Raw genomic sequence first — 14,127 nt, 5'->3', positions numbered from 1 at the left:
GGAGGGAATCCTGAAGGACAGGATGTACATCTATTTGGAAAGGCAAGGACTGATTAGGAATAGTCAACATGGCTTTGTGCGTGGAAAATCATGTCTCTCAAACTTGATCGAGGTTTTTGAAGAGGTAACAAAGAGGATTGATGAGGGCAGAGCAGTAGATGTGATCTATATGGACTTCAGTAAGGCGTTCGACAAGGTCCCTCAAGGGAGACTGATTAGTAAGGTTAGATCTCATGGAATACAGGGAGAACTGGCTCAAAGGTAGAACACAGAGGGTTGTAGTGGTGGAGAGTTGTTTTTCAGACTGGAGGCCTGTGACCAGTGGACTGCCACAAGGATTGGTGCTGGGTCCTCTACTTTTTGTTATTTACATAAATGATTTGGATGAGCGCGTAAGAGGTACAGTTAGTAAGTTTGTAGATGACACCAAAATTGGAGGTGTAGTGGACAGCAAAGAAAGTTACCTCAGATTACAACAGGATCTGGACTGGGCCAATGGGCTGAGAAGTGGCAGATAGAGTTTAATTAAGATAAATGCGAGGTGCTGCATTTTGGGAAAGCAAATCTTAGCAGGACTTATACACTTAATGGTAAGATCCTAGGGAACGTTGTTGAACAAAGACCTTGGAGTGCAGGTTCATAGCTCCTTGAACGTGGAGTCGCAGGTAGATAGGATAGTGAAGGCGGCATTTGGTATGCTTTCCTTTTTGGTCAGAGTATTGAGTACAGAAGTTGGGGGGTCATGTTGCAGCTGGACAGGACATTGGTTAGGCCACTATTAGAATATAGCGTGCAATTCCAGTCTCTCTCCTATCGGAAAAATGTTGTGAAACTTGCAAGGGTTCAGAAAAGATTTACAAGGATGTTGCCAGGGTTGGAGAATTTGAGCTATAGGGAGAGGCTGAACAGGCTAGGGCTGTTTTCCATGGAGTGTCAGAGGCTAAGGGGTGACCTTATAGAGGTTTACAAAATTATGAGGGGCATGGATAGGGTAAATAGGCAATGTCTTTTCCCTGGGGTCAGGGAGTCCAGAACTAGAGAGCATAGGTTTAGGGTGAGAGGGGAAAGATATATAAGAGACCCACGGGGCAATGTTTTCACAGAGGGTGATACGTGTATGGAATGAGCTGCCAGAGGATGTGGTGGAGGCTGGTATAATTGCAACATTTAAGAGACATTTGGATGGGTATATGAATAGGAAGGGTTTGGAGGGATATGGGCTGGGTGCTAGCAGGTGGGACTAGATTGGGATGGGATATCTGATCGGCATGGACGAGTTGGACCAAAGGGTCTGTTTCCATGCTGCACATCTCTATGACCTCTAAAACATTGTGGAAGTGTTCATATGATTAAAAATTTTCCTGAGGCCTCACTTCTTGTATTCGGGGAAATGCTTGCAATTCAAATGCTTCCACGTTTCACCCTTAAAAAACATGGTTACTAATCACATTTAAACAAATACAGACATTAGCTTCTGTACTTACCAGACAATGCCAGCTCTTCCCCTTAATGTGTTTCATTCTGTGCACAAACAGCGAGTCACAATTTATAAATGTTGTGCTACATTCATAGCAGGTATGAGATTCTGAAACTTTGGTCTTTTTAACTTTTTCTCCAGTTACTGATTTTCTTCTTCTTCTTACTTTTAATGTTGCATTAATTTTTGGTTGCATTTTCTTCAGGATTTGTGCAGCTCCCCGCAAGTTCTAAAGAATATAAAGCCATAGTGTTACATATAATTGCATAGGCTTATTGTCCTCAGAGATTAAATTACTTAGCCATTCAACAATGTGCTATGTTACAAGATTCAACATTTCACTTTACAAGTAGCACTTCACAATGAAACTAAAGACACAAATAAATTATAAACTTTCAGAATCATACAGCACAAAAACAGACCAGTTGGTCCAAATTGTCCATGCCGACAATGTTTCCTAAATTGAACAAGTCCCATTTGCCTGTGTTTGGCCCATATCCCTCTAAACCATTACTATCCATGCACCTGCCCAAATTATTTTAAATGTTACAATTGTACCTGCTTCCATTTCCTCTAGCAGCTTAGTCCACACATGCATCACCTCTGTGCAAAAATGTTGCCCCTTAGGTCCCTTTTAAATCTTTCCCCTCTCTCCTTAAACCCCTATCCTCTAGTTTTGGACTCCCTTGCCCTGGGGAAAAGGCCTTGACTATTCACCTTATCTATGCCCATCATGATTTTATAAATCTCTACAAGGTCACCCTTCAACCTCCTACACTCAAGGGAGAATTATCTTAATCTATCCAACCTCTCCTTATAACTCAAACTTTTAAATCCTTTTTGTACCCTTCCAGTTTAACAACATCCTTCCTATAGCAGGGTGACCAGAATTGTACACAGTACTCCAAATGTGGACTGACCAAAGTTGTGTACAGTGTAACATGATGCCCCAGCTCAATGCTCTGACCGAAGACAGCAAGAGTGTCAAATGCCTTCTTCTCTGCCCTATCTACACGTGACGCCTCTTTCAAGGAACCATGTACCTGTATCTAGGTTTTTCTGTTTGACGACACTCCCCAGTGCCCAACCCTTAACTGTACAAGGCCTGCCCTGATTTGTCTTACCAAAATGCAACACCTTACATTAATCTAAATTAACCACCACCTGCCATTCCTCAGCCCACAGACCCAGTTGACCAAAATCCCACTGTACTTCTAAATAATAATCTTCACTGTTCACTATACCACCAATTTTGGTGTCATTTGCAAACATACTGACCATTCCTCCTTTATTCTTATCTCAATTGTTTATATAATTGATGAATCGTGGAGCCAACATCCATCCTTGTGGCACATCGTTGGTCACAGGTCTCCAGTCTGAATACCATCACCTTCTGCCTCCTATTGTCAAGCCAATTCTGCATCCAATTGGATAGCTCTCCGCAGATCCCATGTTATCCAACCCTACTAACCAGTTTACCTTGTCAAAGGCCTAGCTAAAGTCCATGTAGACAACATCTATCGCTCTGCCTTCATCTATCTTGGTCACTTCTTCAACTAACTCTTAGATTTTTGAGATGAATTCCCATGCACAAAGTCATGTTGACTATCCCTAACCCTTGCCTTTCAAATGCAAATAGAGCCTGTCTCTCAGCATTCCCTCCAACAACTTACCCACCACAGTTATTAGGCTCACTGATCTATAGTTCCCTGGCTTTTATGTGCAGCATTTTATTAAATAATGGTATGACAAAATTATGTTGCCAGTTCCAGATTATGTATTTGTATACACAACACATTTTTCCATAATACCTCAGTACCAGCTTTATGCTGCTTTTGGAGTGTACATTTGGGCTTCAGTATAAGTTATAATCTACTAATCAGGTCACGCTGCCATTTTGTGCATCCAGCTAAAAAGAAATTTAAAAGAGTTTTATACAAGATTTGTATATTAACAGCAATCAAGGTTTGTTCAATATATTGCATCAGTGTATGGTACTATGATCTTTTGCTATATATTCGGGTCCTAAGATCTTACCTACTCGCTAACTGATGAAGGAGCAGCGCTCCGAAAGCTTGTACTTCCAAATAAACCTGTTGGACTATGGCGTGGTGTCATGTGATTCTTAACTTAATATAATCATAGCAATAGTTGAAGCCATGATTGCTTCACCTGGTGTTAAACATATTCCCCGAGTGGTTTAATTCTGCTTCAATGGTCAACTATATTGCACATACATGATGGCAGAATCTAAATTCCAGCTAAAGCCCTGTACTTTGGCCAAGAAACCTGCTTACAGTATTCAAATTCAACAAGTAGCACATCTGCCATTAAGCAGCATAAAAGATAAGTAGCGTTACATGCTAGAAAGATGCACAGTAATTGGCTGCAATTATTTTCCAGGAAGTTCTTCATATAGACCACTGCATATTTACTTTAGGATTTAATATCCTCAAGGCAGTAATAAATATGAAAGGAACAAAACCAAACTCCCTGCTCTGCTTTTGCTGGTTTTCTATTAGAATTTAGGGTGATCAAGAACAATTTTACAATGCCCACATCTGATTAGCATTGCATCAGAGGTTAATATAATACTGGGGAGTTGAAACTAATATTTCTCACCTGCCGCCAAGCAGGCTCAAGGTCTAAAGGATCGGACTATATCATCAACTTTGATGTTTTTTGACTAACTAGGGAGTTCAAAAGTATATTATTGAGGGCACACAAGGTAATTTAGCACATAACAGCTAAAATCATTATGGCCCTCATCGTCACCTGGACTGCCAATTTCCATAACATCACAACATTAACCCTGCATCAGCTACTCTGCTGAGGAACATTTCTTCACTGATCTCCAACTCCTGTGGTGGGTGTTCATACGTACCTTCCATCTTTGTTCTTCTAGAAAGAAGTGGTTCTGGGTTTAGACGTTGCTGGCTAAGGATCTTTGGTGAATTCCTGCAGTGCATCCTGTAGATAATATAGATTGTTGCTACAGTGTGTCAGTGATGGAGGGAATGTATTCTTATGGATGTGGTACCAAAGAAGCAGGCTGTTTTGTCCTGGATGGTGTCAAACCTGAGTGTTCTTGGAACTACACCCATCCAGGAAAATGGGGAGTATTCCATCACACTCTTGACTTATGGCTTGTCAATGGTGATCGGGCTTTTGGGAGTCAGATTGTAAAGTAATCACCACCACATTCCTAGACTCTGACTTACCCTTGTAGCCACTGTGTGTATATAGTGAGTCCAGTTCAATCTTTGGTCAATAGTAATTACCAGAATGTTGATCGTTGGAATGCAGTGATGCTAACACCATTGAATATCAAGGGGTAGTGGTTAGATGATCTCTTACTGGAGATAGCCAATACCTGGCATTTGTACACTGCAAATGTTACTTGCCACTTGTCAGCCTTCATAAAGTCTAATTAAGGTATGTAGGTATGTCATTTAAATCATAAGATTAGTAAGTTTGCAATAAGTTTAAACATAGCATTTTATAAATTCATCTTGAAACTACACAGGAACAATACCTTTCACATTTCAATTTCGAAAGTGCGAAGTGGTAACCCATCCAGACAACTTTAAATGCATTATAGGTTGCTTTTTGTTAATATCAAAATAGCAGCACCACTGAACCATGTTTTCGTATATTTGATTTCATCAACTTTCAACCGGATATTTATCAATTCTGACACAAGTTGCTAAGAGAATGGTATTTGCATTCACTATCTTATTACAAAAAATTAAAATCATGGGAACCTTAAAGCACAGGCGGCCATTTAGCTGTCAGATTTGATTTAGTGTTTTTACTCATGATCTAGGTAATTCCAAACGCTGAACTTCAGAAGGCTAGTACACAGGTTCAACAAGTATAACCAGGAAAACTAATAGAATGTTACGTTTTATTATGAGGGAAATTGAACATAAGAATGGGTGATTGTGCTTCAGGTATACAGGGTATTGGTGAGAATGCTCTGGAGTACTGCATACAGTAATCGCCACCGTTCTTACAGAAGAATTTTACTATAATAGAAGCCATTCAGACAAGGTTTAAGACACTAATAGACGATAGGTGCAGGAGTAGGCCATTCTGCGCTTCGAGCCTGCACCACCATTCAATATGATCATGGCTGATCATCCTTAATGAGTATCCTGTTCCTGCCTTATCTCCATAACCCTTGATTCCAGAATCCTTGAGAGCTCTATCCAACTCTTTCTTAAATGAATCCAGAGACTGGGCCTCCACTGCCCACTGGGGCAGAGCATTCCACACAGCCACCACTCTCTGGGTGAAGAAGTTTCTCCTCATCTCTGTCCTAAATGGTCTACCCCATATTTTTAAGCTGTGTCCTCTGGTTCGGCACTCACCCATCAGCAGAAACATGTTTCCTGCCTCCAGAGTGTCCAATCCTTTAATAATCTTACATGTCTTAATCAGATCCCCCCTCAGTCTTCTAAATTCAAGGGTATACAAGCCCAGTCGCTCCAGTCTTTCAGTGTAAGGTAATCCCGCCATTCCAGGAATTGACCTCGTGAACCTACGCTGCACTCCCTCAATAGCCAGAATGTCTTTCCTCAAATTTGGAGACCAGAACTGCACACAGTACTCCAGGTGTGGTCTCACCAGGGCCCTGTACAGCTGCAGAAGAACCTCTTTGCTTCTATACTCAATCCCTCTTGTTATGAAGGCTAGCATGCTATTAGCCTTCTTCACTACCTGCTGTACCTGCATGCTTACCTTCATTGACTGCTGTACAAGAACACCCAGATCTCGCTGTACTGCCCCTTTACCTAAATTGATTCCATTTAGGTAGTAATCTGCCTTCCTGTTCTGGCCAAAGTGGATAACCATACATTTATCCACATTAAACTGCATCTGCCATGCATCTGACCACTCACCTAACTTGTCCAGGTCACCCTGTAATCTCCTAACATCCTCATCACATTTCACCATGCCACCCAGCTTAGTATCATCAGCAAATTTGCTAACATCTGGAATAAGCAGTATTTCTTTATAAGGAAAGGCCCGGTTGGATAGGTCTATCTTTTGGGGTTTAGAAGCATTAGAGGTGATTTAATTGAAACACAAGATCCTGAGGGGTCTCAATTGGGTGGATGCGAAAAGGATGTTTTCTCGTGGGAGAATCTAGAACTAGAGGTCATGGTTTAAAAATAAACAAACAGTCACCCATTTACCATAGAGATAAAGTTCTTAGAAAATCCAATGTCTTGGGAATTCCCTTCCTCAAAAGGCAGTGAATGCAGAAACTTTAAATACTTTACAGCAGAGGTAGATAAATGCTGGATTGTCAAGGCGATGGAAGGTTATCAGAAGTATACAGGAATGTACAGTTGAAATTTAAATCAGATCAGCCATGACCTTATTGAATGATAGAGCAGGCTTGAATGGCCAAGTTGCCCATTCCCATTCCTTATTCGTCTGCAGCTTTAAAAAGGCTATCCAATTGTACCCACATGCTTGCACCCAAGCTCTAGCAAATTTATCCCCTTTAAATATTGATCAGTTTTGAATGTTATTATAGTCAGAGTCTTTGAAATTGCTTGACAGTGTAGTAAAGCAATGTACTTCAGGTCAGATTGCCGTGTTATGAAAATTCTCAATTTTCTTCTTACTCTTGTCAATTATCTCAAACATATATCCCCCCAGTTACCCCTTCAGCTAGTGGAAACTTTTCACAATATTAAACACCTTTATTAATTTTTTCCTGAACCATCTCTGCTCCAAAGACAGCATGCCCAGCTCCTCTAGGCTCTTCATTTAATTATGCCCTTCAATTCTGATATCATTCTCGTAAATCTTGTCTGCATCGTTTCTGAGGCTTTAAGAGCCTTCCCTAAGGCATGACATCCAGAATTAAACACATTTCAGCGTGGCCTAAATATATTAAAAAGAATTAGCAATACTTCCTTGATCTTTGAACACTCTACCTCTAGTTATAAATCAACTACCATCCTTGTCAATTTCAGTATAAAATGATGAGACTCAATTTTCATTTCCATGGCTTATCTTGTCACTTTAGTCCTCAGATCAAAAATACTGCCAGTACTTCTCTAAAACAAAAGCAGCATACCTTTGGTGGGTCCTTGGAACCTATGAGCTTCGAACTAGCTCTGGCTACTCTTTGCAACTTTATTGCCTTCTGCGAGGTAGATAGTTGTCCATCTTTCATTATCGTGTTAGGATGCTTTGCCCTTTTATCCAACAGTGCATTCTTAATGTTCAAATTTATTAGCTTCTTCCCATACAAGCCAACTAGCTTCACTTTTTCATTTTTTGCTGGTACACTTTTTGTCCTTTCTGAAATTTCTGAGCATGATGGGTTTCGTCCAATGCCACGTTCAGTTTTGCAACAGTTCTGCTTTATGTTAACCAGTGTTTGTTTGACAGAAATGGTGTGCTTAGAATTTTCTTGCACATCCACCTTTGCTTTAGTTACATGGTTGCCCTTCAGTGTACAACTAGGAGACAACTCAAATTGTTCACTATTGGTTCGGTTGGGTAGCTTGGGCATGTCAGTTTTTTTCTTACGTTCAGACATAAAAAATCCAAAAGAAAATCCAGATTCAATCAGTTTTTGTGTTGGTATGTGTTTCCTTTTACCTAGTATTGGAATACTTCCATCAGCTTGAATATTGTGCAAAGTAGTACCCGAATTTTGGTTTTCAGCACCTAAAGATTGGCACCTTGTGTTTTTTACTTTCCTTCTAGATTGCATTTTCTCACATGAAGCAGTTCTAGTCTGCTTTCCTGGGTCCTTGAAAACAGGTTTTAACTGTTCTGGTTTCTTTGCCTCCTGTTTAGACCTCAATTGTGATGTTGGCTGATCATTTCCAATTGGCTTGCCAGCTAGTCGAGTCATTCTCTTCTGCTCATTTCCTACTCCACAAGTGTTTTGGTGAATATTAGGAACTAATTTATTCCCTTCAGATTTCCCTTTAAACCTTTGAACGTTACCTACCCCTGCTTTTGCAGACAGTTGATGTGAAGAATTCTCATCTAGACCTTGCCTCTCATTAGTTTTGGATGACATGGTCGAACAGGTGTCATCAGAAAGTGACTCCATTAGTTTTGGAGCCTGATCTAATGATCTAAAACGAGTTGGCAGCATTCTTATAGATGGACATCTTCTCAGTGCAACATTTTGTGGACAACTTCGTATTTTATTGTCCAAATTTAAGTTACAATTGCTATAATTCATAGATGAATTATATGACTGCCTTGTCTTCCGTCTGCCACTATGTATGTCATCTATCAGGCAGGGTGAGACCTTAGATGTTGTGTTGCATCGCATAGTAGAAGTTTTTACAGACATATAATTGGCACATCTACTGTTTCTAGTTAATGAACTGTCTTCCGTCTCCTTGCTATCACTTGCCTGAGATTTTGGTAACACTGTGTTTTGTTTTCTGTCATCCCTGCAGAACTTCTTCCTATTCCTCAACACATTTGGTGAAATACTGGAATCTACTTTGCAGTGTTGTGATTTTTTTGTTAAAGGTCTATTCCTCTGGCTACTGCCTTTAATATATTTATTCACTCGTTGAATTTTCTTGTCAAGACATATGCTTCGGCCTTTAGTTTTAGCTTTAGGATTATTTATTTGTGTTTTAGTTGGAATGCAAACCATTTCCTTTTTGGTGGGACCCTGAGAGACATTATTTTTATGACTTAAAGATTTCGATTTGTTTAGTGCAAGCATTGCTTTGTTTAATTTTTGATTGTCGACTTTTTGTTTCTGTACTGGTGGTAGAATCTTTTCAATGACAACAAAGCAATTGGCAAGTGCTTTTGCTCTAATATGGTCATCTTGCAACTGAGTTTTTGCAATGTCTATTTTTCTTCTCTTTGTCCCAGTAAGCAATGAATAATTTTTTACTTTAGGCTGTCTAAGTCTCCTTTTTTGTTTCCAACCAGCCTGCTCTTCATCTATAACAGAAGTTTTTCTCCTTAGTCCTAAAACACTAAGCAGTTTGTATTTCTCTGTTGTGTTAGGAGAATAAAGTTCGTCTTCAGTGGTCATTTGTCTAACAGGTGATCGGAGAAGTGCGTTCATTCCTTTACAACCAGAGTTGTCCTGAGTGCTCACAATGTTACAATCCAAATGTTTTGACATTCTTGTACATGGTTTGGATTTTATGGGTGTTTTCTCAAAGCTACATTTTCTTTGATGACTAGCATTTTTTGACATGCCAGCTAATTTAAAATCCAGTGAATTAGGGATGCTACTCAATGCTGTATTTACAGATGGATGTCTTTGTGGGGAGAGAGATTTAACTTTTGGGAAGAATTTAGATGGAGTTTTATCATAAAAGTCAAATAATTTAAATCGTCGACTTGAACTTTCCAATCCCTCCACTTCAATGTTATTAAGGGAAGATTCGCAATGTACTGGCGTCACTTTGTCTTTGAAAAGTCCTGATTGCATTTCTTGAAACTTAACAGTAAAATCTGAGACTTTTGTTTCTCCTTGAATCATTGCTGAATGTGCTCTTGCACTAAATACATTTCTATCTACTTTGTGCTGAGTTGTGCCATCTTCTAACTGACCTAACTTTGAACAGATGTCTGAAACATGCTGTCTAGCTCCAGTAAAAGATTGATCAATAAAAGCTTCAAATGAAGAAAATTCCTTTTTCTCTTCTTTGCCTTCTTCCTTATGTGCTTTATTGTTCCCTGTTCCATGGAATTTATGCAATGCTGAACACATCTCAACCACTTCCCAAATCCGCAGGTGTCTTGCTAAAGCAGATGTCTCAGCAAAATAATCCGGTTTCAGCGACAATGAAGATGTGTATGAAAATTCCAACAGTGGAAGGAAACTCTTGCTGCTGAAACCTAGAAGGCAAAAAAAAATTGCATTATGTCATTACAACTGTGAAACCTTTGGTACGTTGCTCAGCAAATGATGGTTTGACAAGCAAGGCTTTTACCATTTTGTTTTGAATGTTAATTAAGAAGATGTTTACAGAACCTAAAAATAATTCCTTTTTTCCAGATAACAAATAACAAAAATGACTTCATCCAATAATGGGACAAGAATTCAAACATACACAGGTTAGCTGAAAACAGTTTCAGGATCACCATCACTATGTACTTCAAAGGATTCCTGAACACTGGAAATGCAACTTTTCAATGAAAAGTTGGACTGATTCTCCCAAACTTTGTAACTGAGACACATTTCAAGCATTTTTGTGGCCTCATTTATGCTTTCTTCCAGTTCACATTCAGTGTTTAGTGGAATCAAACTTATGCCATTTGATGATTATATTGCGAAATACATTTTCCATTTCCTCAAGTTTGGTTTACATCTGAGGCAATGCTATCTATACTTTCACAATTGACTTTCACTGTAACTTTTAAAATCAAGAGTTTAAATAATGAGCACCTAAACTATTTTATCACAAGGTGATAAAGGTAAAGTTGCAGTGGTCCAACTGGACCATAGAGTTGCTCTTTCATTACAGAGAGAGATGATTTGTGGTGGTTTAACGGGAGGCTCATCACACCTCAGGCACACCGCAGGCAAGGGAAGGAGTTGCAAAGGAGAGTGCTCTGTGGTAACTCAGCTTGTGCAGGAATTGAACTATACAGTACTGTCAGCATTACTCTGCATCACAAACCAGCCATCCAGCTAATTGAGCTAACAGTGATTCAATAACTATTAAAGTTTAAGGCAATCAATTCATCTTAGAAAATATAATGGAAGTAATTTCACGTATTATAAATTGAGAATATTACCTCTATGAAATTTGTACAGTGACTCTTCAGTCATGAAAATAAATTCTTCATGTTGGACATTAAACAAATTTTTCACACTAAGGTTTCCTGCAGTTTTGTTTAATCTAAAGCTTCTGAATTAGAGTAAACCACTACAATCATCTTGATGTAGCAACAGTGCAAACTATACAAATCCAATTGCTGGCCTTAAAATTCAATAAATGGCATTCTTCTAAATGCAATGAAAAAATAACTTGGCTTATACAGAAAAGTCATAAAGGTACACACCATGGTGCCCTGGGCCACACAACATTCAAACTGACACACTCAATAATTTGCATTTTACTCAATTGGTAATACCAACAGATCTTGTTAATGTTTTCCTTCAGGTTCACTCATGAGTCAACAGTGCTCAGAACAGTACTTCCAAAACCATGAAAACAAAAAAAAGTATAAGTAAAAAGTAAAAGCAGAAATGGAATTATGTATGCATCATAGTTTACAACACAAAGGCAGACCATTCAGCCAACAGGTTATGCCAGTGTTTATATTTCACACAAGCTTCCTTCTAAATTACTTCAGCCCCTTGTATCACCATATTTTTCTATTCTCTTCTCCCATAAATGTTTAACTTCTCAAAGTGGATCACTTATTTGTCTCAACCATTATTTTCTGTACTGCATTTCACATTTTAACACCTTAAGGAAAGTTCATGAATTTCTAATTAAGATTATTAATCAAATTATTAGTATGTGAGAATTGAGTTGAATGCCCTTCAATGGTCAAACTGGCTGATGTCAGGGTCAAAAAGCCAAAGGTTGAACATTTCTGGCAAACAGCAGAGGGATTAAATACTCAAAAAAGCAAAATACTGAGGATACTGGAAGAATGAAATTAAAACAGTCATGGAGAAATTTAGCTGGTCTGACAGCATCTAACAAACAGTTAATATTTTGAATCTTAAATGAGTGTTCTTCACAACAAAAGAGCTCTGAAGTATCATACTAAATTTGAAATATCAACTGTTTTGCTCTTTACAGATGCTGCCAGAGTTGCCATGCTTCTAAAGGATTTTTTGTTTCAGCAAAAGTATTAAAGCTTTTACAACCATAAAGAGTAAAATCCTCAAAATCTAAAAGCCCACGTGTCAAACTTTACATTACAACATAAATACTAAAAGCAGATTATCCTACTGCCAGTTCAATAAGTCCCCTCAACATAACCAGGGAGAGCCTAAAACATTGAAGGAAGCAGCTAAAGTGATACCGGATGCACTGGTACAGATCGGGAATCCTCTGGTCGAAAATCTGGGGGCCAATTGACTTTCAGATAAAGGATATGTTTGGCTCGCAGATATATTATGATAACATTTCAAATACGATCAAGTCCATTTGAATCTGTTCGGATCCATTCCGAACCTTCGGAAAAAATCTTCGCTTTTAAAGCAAAGTTCATTTCCAAAGGCCCATACTCAGCATGTCAACTGGTCTGTTTAAATCCACTTTCAAAAGACCTTTGGTTTTTCAGCCTTTGTAGTTTTTTGATGTGCAGATTATGATACATGACCTATAGTAGTCTGCCAAGAATCCTTAAATTCTAGGAAACGTCCAGAGTTGGAAAGCTGCCAATATAAATACTCTTATTCAAAAAGGGAGGGTTTAAAAAAACATATAAAATAGATCAGTTCACTTAACACACAAGAACAGAAATTACTGGAGAAGTTCAGCAGGTCTGACTTGAATGTTAAGTCTGTTTTCTCTCCACAGATGCTAGCAGATGTACTTAGTTTCTCCAGCAATTTCTGTTGCGTTGTTTCAAATCTTTAGTATCTGCAATTCTCTGCTTATTTTGCCAGTTATTTTAACAACCGACACTCGGAAAAATGAGTGTATTGTAAAAGATGAAACAGCACAGCAGGCATTTCGTAATTAAGAAGAAATTATGCATGATGAATTTATTAGAATTCTTTGAGGTAGGAAGATGCAGGACGGATAAAGGGGAATCTAAAGATATAAGACATTTCCAAAAGGCATTTGATAAGATACCTCCTATAAGACTAAGACAGGAGTCCATAGTGTCATGGTATTCTGCGAGCATCAATAGAGGGATGGCTAACAAAAGAGTTGGGATTAGGTTGGGAGGAATGGCAGGATAGCAATCTGCAACTCGTGGGATGCCACAGGGATCAGCGCTGAGTCACAATTATTTACAATAGATATTAGTGACTCGGAGGCAGAAAGCAAGTATACTACTATCAAATTTGCAGGTGAAACAAATATAGGTTGGAAGGCAACTTGTGAAGAAGACAGGATACAGAGAAGTGAATGGGCAAAGCAGTAGCAGATGGAATATAATGTGGGAAAATATAAGATTATATACTTGGCAGGAAGAATATAGGGGCTGAATACTATTTAAATGGAGAACTGTGAAAAACTACAGTACAAGAAGATTGGGGATCCTCTTACATACACCACAAAAAGCTAGCATACAAGTTCAACAGGTAACAGGGAAGCAAATTAACTTTTTTTTTTAAATGAGTAGAGATTGAGTAGATAGGGTCTGTATTTATTGGAGTTAAAAAGAATGAGGGGTAACTAGTGAATAAGATTCTTCAGGACCTGAAAAGAATGGATGCTGAGGGGTTGCCTCCCATTGTGGAAATGTCTAGAACTTAATCTCAGAAAAAGGGATTCGCCATTTAAGACAGAAATAGAGAAGGTCTTTCTTCTGAGGGTAGAGAAGCTGTACATTCTTTATCAGAGTGAACTATACAGGCTGGGTCATTAAGTATACTCAAAGCCGAGATAGGCATATTTTTAATCAGTAAGGAAATCAAGGACTATGGTGATAGCCAGGATAGTGGATTTGAGGATTATCAGATCATCCATGGTCTCATCAAATGGCAG

The 14,127-nt window shown here is 38.8% G+C and overlaps 1 protein-coding gene across 2 annotated transcripts in view; it reads right to left on the bottom strand.

The window, feature by feature from the left end:
• The window catches only part of LOC140486449 (uncharacterized), a 55,973-nt gene that overhangs the window by 30,065 nt on the left and 11,781 nt on the right, over positions 1–14,127 (bottom strand). For both annotated transcript variants that reach the window (XM_072585629.1, XM_072585628.1), the window contains exons 4-5: positions 7,575–10,339; positions 1,485–1,706 (exon numbers count right to left, since the gene is read on the bottom strand). In XM_072585629.1, the coding sequence (XP_072441730.1) occupies positions 1,485–1,706; positions 7,575–10,339 (2,987 nt within the window). The remainder of the gene's footprint in view (positions 1–1,484; positions 1,707–7,574; positions 10,340–14,127) is intronic.

Source organism: Chiloscyllium punctatum, chromosome 15 (genome assembly GCF_047496795.1).
Source record: "Chiloscyllium punctatum isolate Juve2018m chromosome 15, sChiPun1.3, whole genome shotgun sequence".
Lineage (NCBI taxonomy): Eukaryota > Metazoa > Chordata > Chondrichthyes > Orectolobiformes > Hemiscylliidae > Chiloscyllium > Chiloscyllium punctatum.
Note: the sequence above shows the minus strand (reverse complement) of the source record. Positions and strands in the feature narration are given on the sequence as shown.